At 42.9% G+C, this 15,246-nt stretch overlaps 2 protein-coding genes across 4 annotated transcripts in view; both read right to left on the bottom strand.

The window, feature by feature from the left end:
* gabrb2a (gamma-aminobutyric acid type A receptor subunit beta2a) overlaps positions 1–7,171 on the bottom strand; it is a 29,799-nt gene extending 22,628 nt beyond the window's left edge. For 2 of the 3 annotated variants that reach the window (XM_041048536.1, XM_041048537.1), the window contains exons 1-3: positions 7,027–7,147; positions 6,795–6,895; positions 6,289–6,356 (exon numbers count right to left, since the gene is read on the bottom strand). In XM_041048536.1, the coding sequence (XP_040904470.1) occupies positions 6,289–6,356; positions 6,795–6,895; positions 7,027–7,100 (243 nt within the window). In that variant the 5' untranslated portion in view covers positions 7,101–7,147. Of the gene's footprint in view, positions 1–6,288; positions 6,357–6,794; positions 6,896–7,026 lie in introns of all 3 variants that reach the window. The other variant, XM_041048538.1, reaches the window with a different exon arrangement.
* A 1,201-nt stretch (positions 7,172–8,372) lies between these two features.
* gabra6a (gamma-aminobutyric acid type A receptor subunit alpha6a) lies at positions 8,373–15,037 on the bottom strand. Its single transcript, XM_041048542.1, has 10 exons — positions 14,979–15,037; positions 14,794–14,900; positions 14,612–14,679; positions 13,986–14,206; positions 13,810–13,892; positions 13,548–13,691; positions 12,420–12,572; positions 12,053–12,303; positions 10,371–10,615; positions 8,373–8,394 (listed from the first exon to the last, which is right to left on the bottom strand). Exons 1-10 carry the CDS (start codon positions 15,035–15,037, stop codon positions 8,373–8,375), a joined length of 1,353 nt encoding a protein of 450 aa, XP_040904476.1.
* Positions 15,038–15,246: the final 209 nt, after the last annotated feature.

The raw sequence follows: 15,246 nt of genomic DNA, 5'->3' as shown, positions 1-15,246 counted from the left end.
GAACTGTTGGTGTGACAGTTGCTATGTGTGCTCCTCTCTCTCCTCTCTGCAGCCTTTCAGGACCCGGGCAGACGTCCACCATATTGCTAACACTTTCATCTGCTGTGTCCTGCTGCAGAGAGCTCCAGAAGAAGCAGGGCAGAATCTGTTCATAATAACAACGTCTACTGTGCCACGAAGAGACAAATTCGACATTTGGGCAATAACAAGCTCGTCTGCAGACATCGCAGCCTCTTGTCCCCTTGTTTCCCATCTACGAGCTGGAGGAGATGCCACAACACATCAGCTGGTCAAGCTGAATTTTTTTCATTTGTTGTGCTCTCTGTGTCCGGTTGAGTACAGGCTTCAAATTAAGTAGTAGGCGTCAAGTGGGGTTGGGGTGGGGGGGGGGGGGGGGGTTAGTGTATTCTGAATGAGCTGCTGCCTGTACACATCCTGAGGGAAGTGACAATATGGACGTTTTTATGACTCTCTTTCCAATGGCTCATTTTTCAGCTACTTAGCTTCAGTCGAGAAAGTGCCTGACAGAATCATTAAGGGAGCCATCATCACATTAAAGGCTTTTAATGGATCTGGCGAACTTACTCCCTGTTTTAAGTCACAGAGCTGCTTTGCTTTTTTTTTTTTTTTTTTGCTCCCATACTCGCCATAATGAAAGGAAATCACTAACAATTTAAACTTGGCGTAACTTCACTCTTGCAGCTGGGAGTCTGCAAGGCTAAGGTTTGACAATTAAAGCCAGCCAAGTAAAGACAGGGGTACTGTTTCGTTATCTTAAATCTGACTGATTCAGATTTAACAGGTGCATTAGGACAAATGCACTTACAAATGAATCACTTAATCCATTAATTTAACAAAATTATATCTAACCGTTTAAATATACGGTACTAACGGCCAAATATTTACGCACTGATAAATCATTTATGTTAAAACCTTTTCTTTACCAAGTTTCACTTTCAGATATAGTGTAATTATATTATTAAAGCTCATATTCCGTCACCGACAGTGTTTTATCTACAAATGAGCCCAGTCTCCACGGACTAAACATTAGGCAGAGAACACAGTGTGCATGTGTGAAAGCTGCAGGATTAAGTGTTGTTCTTGTGCTGTAATTATGCTGCTGACTGTATTAATCTGTTACTCTGTGTGTCCACTCAGCATAACTAATGACATTGTTCTGGACAACCTGCATTCTTGTCTTTAGCTTTTTCGGAAAGCTCAGCAGAGCCAACAGAGAAGCCAGAATCAAAGCTGCACCAGAGGAACAAAGAGACAAAATCTTTCTTGTACTTAACTGTTAAAAAAAAAAAGGTGTGAATATATCTGTTTAAGAATAAGTGCATGGTTGTTGTTATGTTGATCGACAGGGTATTAATCAGCAGGAATTTTGATAAATGAATAAGTGTAAAAGTCAATTATCATTTGGGTTTCATTTGAATGGATTGACAAAATAAGTACTCTGATAGGTGTCTTTGATAAATTGTTTCAGGATTTTTCACTAAAAAATAATCAATAATTCAACAATGAAAATTATTGTTAGTTAGCCCTATTTAAGATGCTATGATCATTAACATTTTAGGAAATTCCTGGTGATATCAACATTTGCTGAAAGGGCAAAATCTCAACAAAAACAAAAAAAAATGTCTGGGATCTTCACAAACACAACAACCTTCACCTGGATGATAAATGTTAAAAAAAAAAACAAAACCTGAAAAAGTCCCTGGGAAAAAAAAGAGGCCTTATTTGCTTTTCCTTGACTTCCCTAGATCCACCAAAAAAGGCTGCGTTGTCATGGCAACACTGAGTAAAAATAACACAAGCTTATTTTCCACAAGCTGAAAATAAAATGGAACAGGATCAGTTTGGACAAACAAGATCAAAATGGTTGCTAATTCACAGACACAAGAAGCTGCATCTCCCCCACACCGACGTGCTGTAACGGCGAGGCCTGCGTCGCGTTCCCTCTGGTCATCGGCTCCCGTTATCTGACGGCCAGATCCCTGTACTCATGTAAAGAAACCAGGGCTTGTCAGGATAATGATCGTAATAAAGGGAATGCTCACGCCCCACTAATTCCTCCATCCCAGAAGCCACCACAGCTGGTTTGTTTAAATCTTTTAATTCACAGCCAGCTAATTAACATTCAGAGAACAGTATTATCGTACAGGCAGTGCCTCTTAACAGCCACCAACCTCAGGTATTTTACATGTAATTAACGAGCGGGATGAAGAAAAGACGAGGAGTGAAAATACTCATTTACCTCCCTGCTTATTCCAGCCTCGGAGTGCATGCGTAAGTCATACTCCACATATGGATGGCATGCTGAAGACGTTATTATGCAGCACTGATGCACTGCTGAGACAACAGACTCCACTTGTATTTAATCAGCTGCACTGACTCTGTGCAGAACACTTTTTTTTTAATGCGCCGTAACCAGGGTTCGGCTCCTGGATCTGTGATTTCAGCAAAAAAACAAACAGCATTATGCAAATGCAATTTCAGCTGCTAAAATGAGGAAGATGAGTGATGGAGCGAGATGCCAGCACTGAACAGACAGACAGACAGAGAGATAAACAGAGGAGGAGGAGGGGGGGGGTCTCTCGGCCATGATATCATATCTGTGCCATATTTTGTACTAACCCCGGTGAGTCAGCAGAGCCCACCCAGCGAGGATGTGTGGTCACACCTCGGACTCGGAGGACACTTCCCTCTCAAAATAGCACATTTGTAATGTCATGCAGGCGAGGCTGCAACCACGGTGCTGACTGACCTGCACATTTTTATTGCCCGACAACATGGCTGACCTTTGAGCCTCAACAGGCCAGTTCTGTGGATCACACAAGAATGCGCAAAAACATGACTCTGCGGTGGCACGTACACACGTGAAGCGGCCTCTTACATGTGCACGTCGCACAGAGAGAGAAGCAACAAATCTACAAATCCCGTTACGTACTCAGACACCATCGTGCCCTTCATGTCAGCATGGAAGAAAAATGCCACAATGGCTTCAATCAGCCCCGACCAAAATGCAGAGTTCATTCTCCACCAGAGGCATTTTTATCTTTAATTAGAGGAGCGAGCAGCTGTCTACAACCCAAACCTGCTCACTGTCGTGATGACAGGCCTGCACACTGTTCTTCCAACAGCGAATTCCTCCATTTTTACAGTTTGTTTTCTGCAGATGCCAAAGTCAGTGATCATTCAGGATGTTATCATAGAGAGAAGGTTTTGTTTTCTTTAGAGGAAGTTAAGATTCATTCGAATATATATATATTTTTTTACCATTTTTAACTCAATTAAAAATTCGGAGGTCAAAACCAGTCAACGTTTAACCAACATATCCAGTTAAATAAAGACTGTCTTCTTCAAAAGCACCTTAAGGTTCCCTGGACTCACAGCACACTACTGAAACTGACTCAGCACTTAGTCTCTTCATTTTTCTTTTTAATTTTCATTAATTGTAAAAGTACCATTTTTTGGCCATTTTTTTAAGCAAAATGGCAAAAATCACTGGTTCCAGCCTCTTAAGTACGAATATTTTCTGATTGTCTTAATCTTCTGTGATATTAGACTGAATATCTTTGGTTAGAGGGTTCTGGGAACTTTGCCTGAGCATTTTTCTCTCCTCTATGATGTGATACAGATCAAACAATTGATAGATTAATTGGGGAAAACAATCTAGTTGCAGACTGGAGAGTCTTAAAATGTGCTGTAGAGCCATGTTTTTAACCACTCAGACCTCAATGAAGCACCAGGCATTAGAAGCTGAAATACTGTTCAGACACACAGATAATTTTAATGTGTCATGGGGATACTGAAGTTTCCAAAGAGGACAAATATTTCAGGCTGAATCCATTTGGTGGAACTATGCAGCCACAAAAAAAAAAAAAAAAAAAAAAGGACAAAAGAGTTTTGGGTTTAAAGATTCTCCCCAGATCTCGTGCGGTCTGCAGTGAGTTGTCCTGAGCCTCCACCAGGATGTAGATATCATTAGAGGAGACAGTGAAACTGATCACAGTAACCTTCACCTCTCCCCCACCCTGCTCTTCACCAGTTTCATCCTCGCCTCTCTCCATGTTGTTTTCCCTCTCAGCACTTTAATCTTAAAAGCGGCTGCCCCTGATGAGGAAGATCAAAGCAGCCCCGCACCGAGCACAGGTCACCAACTCCATCCTCGTGATCACGCTGCACGGTGATATTATTGATTTAAAGATCAATCTCGTCAGCTGCTGTTATCCCCTATTGTGCCAAAGAGAGCTGGACATGAAGAAGAAAAGGAGGAGGAGGAGGAGATTCCGACCTGTTATGTAAGTAGCAGGGAGGATTTTTCACAAGGTAACAACAACGTGTGGAACACAAGTCCACTGAGGTCTTGGATGTTTTTCTTTCTTCTTTTTTTTTTTTTAACTTTTGGTCTAAATTCGTCCGTCGTGTCAGAGGGATGCCTGTGCGGATCTGGCAGGGAGAGATTTTCCGAGAAATGAGCGAGATGAATGCTCTCTCATAGCCACAGGGAGTTGCATGACGTCAGTTGCCATTCACTGTTTGTGCACAGTTTTGTATTTTGTTACACACACACACACACACACAGAGACACACACACAGACACACACAGGATGTATGAAGCAGTGTTTTTTTCCAGATGAATGCTTGCATAGATGCCTAGTTCTTAAGTAAGATAACCCTTTGGAGCAAGGCAGAGGTGGATTACATGGCTGCTGAACCCAGAGTCACAGCCAGGGATCCAGTCAAAGTGGTGGGAGGGAAGGATGGAGGAGGGAGAGAAAGAAAGAGAGAGAGAGAGAGAGAGAGAGAGAGAGAGAGAGAGAGAGAGAGAGAGAGAGAGAGAGAGAGAGAGGGGCAAAAGCAAGTGAGGGGTTTCTATTTCAAATCTCCGCGGACCCCCGAGGCACTTCCGTTGTGTCTGCATCCTCCACCAAAATAAATCATTTCCATCAAAGGAGAAGAAGGCTCTGACCGTTCGGTGCTTTCTCCTCGTCCAAAACAAACTCGCATAAGCCGCTGTGTTTATCGGCTGAAAACTTAACTTACAATGACCACAGGACACACAGATTTGACGGGCTGCCACATCAAAATCTGACATGCAAAATTAACTAGACACCAACTTTAAAAAGGCTCAATTAATAATAGAAAACATGTCTCCTTCCATTCCTAGTGGCAAACTTGTTTTTCATGCTCTTATATAACATCTCTATTATGTTGCTCCTTGGAGAGGCTGCTTTGTAAATGATCTTTTCTCACACTCTGAAATCTCTGCCCTTAATGTTTTTTGGGGGTTTTTTTGTTTTTTTTTTATGCATCCAAAATCCCATCAGCAAAACACACTTGAAATGGAGTGCATTTAATGCAGCAGAGATACAGCCAATGCACCACTGAGGTAGCTGATGTCTGTCTGTCTGTCACACGGATCAATAGGTGGTGCTCTTGCATGGGCTGCTGAACTTTTCCCCCGTCCTCTCCAAGTCGCACATGACGTTCATCTTTCTGCACCAGAGAACAAGCCGTATTTTTTTTTTTTTTCCAATGCTGTGACCAGACATGTATTATTAACAAACCGCTTACGTCATATGACAAGTAAAGGGGGGGGGGGGGGTCATTTACGTAGACGTTGATGATGTGATTGGTCGCCAAATTAAAAGCCTCAAAAAAGCAAATGATGCCAGTTTGGAGCAGCAGAGGGTGTTTTTATGATTATTATTATTATTTTGTAGATTCTGTAGGTAACTGCACGGAGGGGAGAGAAGGGGGGATGCGTGTCAACAAAATTACACCACAGAGGCTTGGCAACGTGAAGCAGTCACACACACACACGCACACACACACACACGTATAACACACGCGCGCAGCTCTCCGAGCGCACAGCCGGGGCTGTGCGTCCGAGTGCGCCAGTGAGTGTGTGTTTTGAATTCAAATGCAGCAACACACCAGAGCTGCAAATGCGGAGACTGAGAGGAGGATGGCGATGATGTGTTTGAGAACGGAAGCATTCAGTTATTATCTTTAGGGTCTTTGTTTTTTGTTTTTTTTTAAGCCGAATATAATGTTTTCACAAGATGCCTCAAACCTGGCTCAGGTTATTCCGGTTCTCTCTCTCTTTCTCTTCTCTCTCTCTCTCTCTCTCTCTCTCTCTCTCTCTCTCACACACACACACACACACACACAAACACACACTGCCCCATGATAAGTAGCCCACTTCTGCTGTATTCCAGCCGCGCCGGGCACAATTCGCAACATTAAGAGGGGAAATAATCATGAAGAGGCACCTACCATATTGACTTCAGACACCATGTCTATGCTGGCTATGTCTATATTCATCCCCACAGCCACCGGCGCACCTGTGAAGGAAAGGGCGCGTTAATAGAACATATATGAATGATTGTCTCATCATGTAAATTTAACAAATTCGTGACGCGCGCACAGGTTCCTCTCTGCTCCCCTCCACCTACAGGAGACTTGTGCATCATCAGCCTCAGCGAAGAAAAAAAAAAATTCTTCATGTTTGACACGCAGATGAGCTTAAATGCTGCTAATTTCATCTTTTTAGTGGAATAATCAAACATTGATGAGCGGGATCGATCACGTTAAAAGCCTGTCTTATCCCCTCATCAAAATGAAATATGCAACTTCATTCCTCATAAGCTAATTGGAAAGGCCTATTTGGCTGTGAAGGGATGATTATGTAAATTAAAGCAGATTTTGCGATTCATTAAACATGTATTGCACGTCAGGAGGGCGTGAAAACATGACATTCCGTTTTCAAATTTGCTCGTTACCTCCGAAATCTGGCCTCAACCGAATGTCGTATCCTTTCATCAGTCTGTCCACTGTTTCTTTTACCAGAGGCATATTGCTCGGATCTTTGATATCCTTGACGCTGGGGAGAAAAAAAAAAGGTGGTGTAATGCAAAATAGCTTGTTAATATCACACGCTAGGCACGCTTTAACAGAGGCTACGCGACATGCAGGATAGAAGATCCCCAAAAAAATAAAAACGTAAACGTTTACCTTTGAGCCCAGACAAAAGTCACGAGTAAGGAAAAAGTCAAAATCCCAAAGTGGTTTTTCCTGATCCTCCCCATCGCAACAGCTTTTGAGGTGGTTTCGGGATGCGAGTGAGGAGAGCGCACATCCAACTTACTCCAGACAGTGCAGAGGAGCCAATGAGGGGCGCATGCGTGCAGCCAACCCAAGATCAAAGAGTGGAGACTGATGATGGTGGATGAGCAGTTTCCATTGCAGAGAAAAATATTAAAGGGACAAGTGGATGTGCGTAATGAAGAAACAAGCGTTTGTGCCAGGAGTGAAAAGAACATCGACGGTGTTAATTTTAGTTAATTTTAGGCTTGTTTTTATTGTCATATGTTTATTACATGGCAGATAAGTTTGTCTAAATCCTGACAAGGTCAAACAACTGGAAGCACTGTGGGGTAGAAATGGCCAGATTGTCAAGTTAAGAGCAAGTTTATTCCCTCTGTTTTCCTCTTATTAGACATGTTAAGGGGCTAAAAAGAGAACAACACTCCATCCATCACAGGTAGACACTTTATATACACACATCTGTGCCCAACAACCGTGCACCATCCATACAAAAATAGAAAATTAATGTCAGCAACAGCCAGAGTGTATTATATCCCCCTCTTCCCTGCAATGCTTCCAGGGGACCTGCAGTGGATCTGAAGCAGATGCAGAAGCAGCATCAGAGCACCACGGCAAAGAGGTGGGATGGAAAACACAATCCCACAATTCATTTTCTCAGGTTTGAGTACATTTCTGAAACCCGCGAGGAGGGATGCGTGCCTCCTCTAAATTGCCTTTGATCTTGTTGTAGTGGGAGCTGAGCTTCTGTAGAGGGCAGGCTTCTGAAAGCATTGGTTCACTGTTGCATCACCACCAGTTACAGCCATCATAGATTATATCATCCACTTCTATTTGATGTGTTTCTTGGTTTGTGTGTGTGTGCGTCTGTGTGTGTGTGTGTGCATGTGTCTGAGTGTCATACATACTGTATGTGTGTGGTGTCTGTCTCGGGGTCCGGGGGGCCCGAGAAGTTGTTGTTGTGTGTATATGGCGGGTTTAAAGTGATTGAGGCCTGTGAAGGGCGGCTCTTCAGCTGCTGATCAGAACACAAGTGGGCAGTGGTCACAGCCTGTGAAATGAGTAGATGTGCGGCAGGAGAATAAATGAGTTTCTGATTAATTTCCTCTGTCATATGAGAGCAGAGTGAAAGCTGAGAGCTTGTTCAGAGAGAGAGAGAGAGAGGGAGAGAGGGGGTGAGGAGGGTGAGAGGGTGAGGTGAGGCTGGCTGGATGCTGAAGTTCTCTCCGGCTGCACGTGCCCTTTTCCAGGTCCTCTTAGTTTTCAAGATCCACGTCCCTGCAAGAGCAGAATACGGCAGAGCACGAAAAATGTGAGAGGAGCATACAGAAACCTCTGTTTCCACATTCAGAGTCGCTCTGTCTGCAGTATACTGCACAGCCCAAACTGATACGGCGCTCCCTGTCCTCTCTGTGCCTTCTTCAAAAGTACCGAGTGTGAGAGACGTGGCGAAAATATGTAAAGGGAATAGATGCGATGCAGCTGTTCCCGTGCTCTCCATCTTGTCTCTCTCATTATTCTGCAGAACGTTATAAACAAAACAACCATAAAAATTCTCTGACAGGAACATGAGAAGCATGATGAGCAGATTTGCACTCCCCAGTGTTACATAACAGATCTCTCTCTCTCTCTCTCTCTTTTTCTCTCTCTCTCTCTGTCTTTTTGCACTGTATGTCTCTCTTTCTTTCTTGGACATGGAGCTTTGTGTTCTATAAGTGGCTCACTTATAAGCGGGAAAGTGAATAGTCGCTGTTTCATGTGGTTGATGTACAAAGTAAGCTCTGGTTTATTTCGCCTGTGAGATCAACTCCCCATGGAGAAACAGTGTTGTCATTAAAATGGCTGGGCTTTTGCCGGCCCTCAGGTAAACCTTATATAAAAGAGGAGAGAGCTTGATGCATATTTTCTCAAATTAACTGAGCGCTTCAGCCTCTTTTGTATTGTAAATCTATGATGATGATAAAAGCCACAGTGCTGGCGTCAATGCAGCAGCAACGCCACCTAACATCATTCTCCTCTTCTTCTTTTTTTTTTTTTCGCCTACAACTCCCGGGGCTGTTTCAGCATTAGAAATTATTGATGTTTTTACTGCCTAGATAAAAGTCTTTGACAAAAAACTGTGGGTAGTTATTGTTCCACTGAAGCAATCATAATTAGAGAAGAGTGAGACAGGTTTGTGGCTCTTTGAGATACAGAGTAAGTGTGTATAAACATCTTTCGTCCATTGTCAGATTTGTTTTTTTCTCCTTTTTGCTAGTCTGTACAAGAATTCTGGAAACTCTCCAAGTAGGTAGTAGTTTAGCTATTTTGTATGAAAAGCTTTTTGAATCTGCTGTCTTGCCACGCACGACTCAGAAGGTTAAAAAGATTAAACTCAGAAAAGGAAGCTCACTTTTAAGACATAAGCATGGGTAAAAACACTTGTATGTATGTTTAAGTCAGTGGCTCTGAACATAAAGGTTTGGGATCCTGCAAAGATTATTTATAAGAGATATATTTTTTGGATTTGTCTCTGCTTTTGTTTTTTTTCTTGTTAAATATATAAATCTTTATACTGTTCAAGAGAAACAGTCGGAGAAGAAGCCAAAATTGTTGCAATCTCCATTATCTACAGAGGAAGAACAATAAAAATAAACAAATAAATAGAGCACATCTCTCAGTGCCTGTTTATGGTACTCTGCCTGTTTGCTCCAACTTAAATTCACAAATCTTCAAAAACAGGTCACAAATATATAAGTGATATATAGTGCAGTCTAAGTCATTTCCAAAAGCAACTGGGCACTACACAGCCTGGCACTAGAAAACATTACTCAAACAGGAGTAAATAATACATTTGTTGGGGACTATTTTCAGCCATGGATTAAAACACATTTGCTGATCTAGTATTTATGGTGGTGGGATGGTGCATGTGGGAACCACTCAAAATGAACTACAGTGCCCATGTTCATCATGATGAAAGAAAATGTCACCCTGTGCAGCAGCTGTGTGGCTCGTTGATGTGTTTTTAATACTTTTTGACACTGTGGAGCACCGTGACACAGACAAATGCACTTTGGATACACAGACAATGCTGGTGAGTTCAATTCATTGTTGGCTTCGGTCTTTTCATAGGATTTGTTGTCAATAAGAAAAATGTTTGAATATCACCAGCCTTATTGTTTACATTTCTGGACTTCAGAACGTTGCCTTTTACCCTTGTAGCTGTACCAGTGCCCAAACAGAGGTACAAAGATAAGTGAATGTGGCTACCGTACCTGGCCCTCTCCATGGTGTCCTTGGCCAGGTAGATGTACCAGTAGATGAGGTTGAAGAGGGCGAAGGCCAGAGGAAAGAGGACTCGGGCGTACATGTCGATGGGGCTGGTGCCGGCCAGCTGCGGGATTTGAGGAAAAGCTGAGCCCTGCTGGAGGAAGATCGGCAGTGGCGGATCCTCTCCTGGCTCACTGCGGCACACTGAGTGGTTTCTCCTCTTCAGGCCTTCCCGAGGGCTGCTGTCCGACTGGTGGGAGGGGGGCGGGGGTGATTTGGAGGGGAAAGCAGAAGGGGGTGAGATAGGGTTAGTGTGGGTTTTGTGGTGCACAGTGAGAGGAAAAAGGGGGGTAGGAGAAATCTCTTTCCCTTGCAAGTACATTCTGTAAGTGCTAATCTCAACATGCTGGAGTCATGTATACAATGCTGCAAGTAATGTTTGTTCCCACAGGAGATTTCTCTCAATGGCATGCCAACATCCCTATAGAATGCAGCAGGTAGTTTGCTGGATGCCCATAGGATGGTTAGGAGATTATGCAGGGAGGAGTGCTGGAGTTGCTCTCTGTTCTCACACTGAGGCTATTTTTAAAGCATCTAACCATGAGCCCTACACGTGAGACAGATCCCAGGAGGATGCTGTGGTGGCTTACTGTATTAGCATAAAGCATATAGCTGGAGATGAGAGCACTACAACAGCACATATTACTATTTAATGTGTGGTGTGCCCTGAATGGCAAGAATGGAAAAGACAGGGTGACTGCTTGGAAATGCATAGAAAAAAAAAAAAACGACTTTCCTTTTCCTCTGCATCTGAGGCTGAAGCTGCTGGCTTAGTGTTCATTATCAGCATCACTGCATCAAACCCTCTGCAACACTGAGGAGACTCAGTGTCTCCATTCACCATTATTAGCTATGTAAATGCATTTGAGGTGCCGTGTAAATAAAATCACAGGGTCTCAAATGTAAATCACACCCTTGGTTCAACTGATTTCAGAAGCTGATGTCACTGAGGAGGTTGCTGTCATGGGACATTTAGGAAAAAACTGTCCTACAGCAGAGAAATCTATAGATTTGCATAGTAGTAAATCTGGATGTAAAAATGTTAATTTATTCCTGTTCTTTAACTGGTTCTAATACAAAAACATGGAACTTATAAGGTGAGGATGTTTTATTTTAAAGGAACAGTTCAAAAATTGAAGATTGATACCACTATCATGTATGCACGCTATATAAGATGTGCTAAGCTAAGCTAACCAGCTGCTGGGCATCTTGTCCAAATCTTGACAAGAAAGAAAAAAACCAAAAATCTCCAAAAATGTTTAATTATCCCTTTAATCCTTTAATATTATGTTTTTGTTTTCATCCAATCTCACAGTCCTCTCTGAAGAGTATTATTCCCTGAATTATTAAAGTCTCTGCTCTTACAATTTTACTACTTTTCTACAATTTCATGTGGTTTTCTGTGTAATATATGAACTGAAATAGCAAAATAAATGTCTTTTTGTGTGTGTGCAAATCATTAAAATACTAACTTGTGATTCTGATTCTACAAAAAAATTTATATAAAATCAGCACAGAGAGATGCTGAGACCTCTGTTAAGTGGTTGAGTGATCACCTTGTTTTAACGATGACTGAACTTTCACATGGAATTTCTCCTTCCTTATAGATATTAAGTTAGCTGCTCACCGAAACTGTGTCATCATCGTCGCTGCCGGTAGCCAACACCTCCAGCTTGTCTTGTCTCGCTTTTTGTTTCTTCAGGCGGTTGGCCTGGAGGGTGGCAAAGTAGTTTACTGCTGCAAATTCAATGAGAGCCGACGCCACAAAGGCAAAACACACAGCGATGAACCAGTCCATGGCGGTGGCATACGCCACTTTGGGGAGTGACTGGCGGGCACTGATGCTTAAGGTGGTCATTGTCAGCACTGTGGTGATACCTGGAGGAAGACAGGCATATACATGTACTCTGACACACATTCATGCCACAGACATATTGTTGATATTAACCATGATTAGTACATTTTAATTGCTCAGTGTGAGAAGAGATGCGTACCAGCAACTGTACGTGCAGGAACAGACTCCTTGTTAATCCAAAAAGAGACTTGTGACAACACCACAACCATTATGAGGGGGATGTAGGTCTGTATGAGGTAGTAGCCGAGCTTCCTCTGGAGGTGGAAATGGACCACCTGCACAGAGTAGTGACCTGCAAGATAAACAGCATGTGTGAAGAGAGCAACCCCAGGGGACAGAGCAGGGTAGCACAGAACAGATGCCCTTGCCTGCCCTTGAAACAGAATAGCTGCTGAGAGACATGTATAGATATATTGCTGCTGTTAGCACTGGAATAACCAGCTAACTGTAGACAGCACACGAGAGATGAGAGGAAGGAAGAGAGGAAGAAAGAACAGGATGAAAATGAGGGGGGGGAAGGAGGAGGGAGCAGGGCAGACATTTGGAAATGGGATAAAGTCAAGAGGAGGGAGAAGAAGAAGAAGAAGAAGAAGCGAGTGAGGAGGGGACAGAGGGAGAGCATGCAGTGTCACTATGCGTAATACTGCCCTGCTCCGCCTAACACATGCATGCAGACATTCACAGACCAAAAACACGCTGCATCATGCACACACGCATACAGAGGCTGTCTCCCTCGCTCTCAGTGTTTTGTAATGGGCATCATCTCTCAGTTTTGGAGCCTGCCTCATCCTTTTCCTCTCTATTCTATGCTGAGGTCACAGCAGGGGAGCACTTCTTCTTCTGGCGAAGAGAGAAAATGCACACACACGCACACACACGCGCACACGCACACACACGCGCACACGCGCACGCACACACGCACACGCGCACACACACACGCACACACACACACAAAATACCATCCTTCCTCCTCTCTGTCGGTGCATTCACTGTGCTTTAAACCCTGTAGTTCTTTTTTTAAGGCGCACCGTACGCATTAGGCCTTGGCCACTTAAGCATCTTAGATGGGTGCTCAAGAAAGTCTTTGCTTTTATATCAGCTCTACTGTGGGAGAGTAATGGACACTAATGCAGAGTCTGAAGAGACTCATTTGACCTCTTTCTACCCGCAGATTCATCAGCTCATGAAAATGTTGCGAGCAGTGCAGTTGTGATTGTTACGGCGTCTTTGTAAGAACACCAGCTTGATAGCCGACAGTGAGCGTTACCTGTATTTGATTTGAATATCTCACTGGACAAAGTCTGTCCCACCAGATCGTACTGCAGAAGACTCATGGACTCCTTGGGACACTCAACAGATGCTACTGGTCCCTTCCTCCATGTGAACATAATTTCACTGCTCGTGTAGGCATCTAAAAAAAATGCAAAGACAATCAGGAAAACATCAGGAAAATGTTTGTCACATTTCTGAATCTGGACGTTACAGGGAATTACTGCTCCTCTGTTTATGAACACATCTGTCATACTTACAGCTTCCAAATCTGAGAGGACAGGCATGGCCATCCATGGGGAAGTCCATCAGCCTCATTGGACATTCTGCACTGATTGTCAGTCTAAAATGAAGAAGACACACAGAAATCAGTCTCAGTTCTTTATTTCAGTGAACCTCATGTCCAAAAAGCAACAACTGTTCTGTCTAAGATCACCTCATAGTGTAGAGGACAGTCCCATTTTTCATGATGCGGAAGAGCTTGTTGGGTGTGGTCATGTTATGGGAAATGGACTTCTTGGAGTTTCTGAAAAAAGTGTCTGGCGTCCAAATTTTGTCCACCATAAGATTGTTCAGCCGCAGGATTTCAATGGGGCCCTCGAACTTCAAACGCTCATCAACCCACATCTGACGGAAGAACATGTCCATAGTGTACTCCTAATGCATAAATATCAGATATTAGTAGATATAAAAATGTACGTTCTATGAACCATGCTACCCTAAATTCTCACTTTAAATGTAGATCCTTCAAGAGCATTTATAATACTAAAGATACATTTTAACTAGCAGCGGAAGGTGAGGAGAAATGATGAGGCAATGATGGATGCCAGTCATCCCAGATAATCATTAATCAATCCATTCATCCATTTCCTCTGTCTGACATGTTGTCATATTGATTTAAAGGCCATCAATAATGGAGTTATAGGGGTGGTCAAACAGATTAAAGCTCATTAGATGGTCTCATGGCAGACTGCCCATAAGGCAGACATTCACTGGTCACTGAAGCGTTGTTATCTCCCACAGTCAGCGCATATACTTCTCCTTACAAAAGCAGTATCTTACCATCTCGACATCTGAGACAGGTCCAAAGCTGGTGACAAAGATGTCTGTTTTCACCTCTGTAACAGTACCTGCAACAGTCATTAACAGCCTCACAGTGCACAAAATAACAAAGGACGCACAAGAATAATGTACTTAATTTATCTTAAATATATAAAGCAAGGCTTTAGGTGAGTTTGAATTACCTCCAGATCCAGGTCGCAGTCTGTTGTCATAACCATCCAAAAGTCGATCCAAAATGCGAGTGATGTTGTCTGAGTAAATCTTCTCATTTCCATTTACATTATCAAGACTGCAAAGAAAATAAAAATGTTAAACTCCCAGGCTGAGTATACTGTTATACATGTTTAAGTAAATAGAGATGACTTACTTTATCCAGCAGACAAAAGTAACTAAAGCTAATGTCAGGATAGTCATCCTGGGCAGCATTTGTCACCAAATGTTCAGTCAACCCTCTATTCAGCTCATACTTAATTAAATATATGTGAAAGGAGTGAAGAGTCGAGCAAGAGTCTTTATCGGTGTCGTAAAAGTGACTGGTAGGTGTGCATATGTACACAGGGGCACTAAGACAGGAAGAGTAATCTAATTAACAGATTAGTAAATCCACTCCATTTTTAGACAAACAGTGGATTCAG

This window comes from Toxotes jaculatrix, chromosome 10 (genome assembly GCF_017976425.1).
Source record: "Toxotes jaculatrix isolate fToxJac2 chromosome 10, fToxJac2.pri, whole genome shotgun sequence".
Classification (NCBI taxonomy): Eukaryota; Metazoa; Chordata; class Actinopteri; family Toxotidae; genus Toxotes; species Toxotes jaculatrix.
Note: the sequence above shows the minus strand (reverse complement) of the source record. Positions and strands in the feature narration are given on the sequence as shown.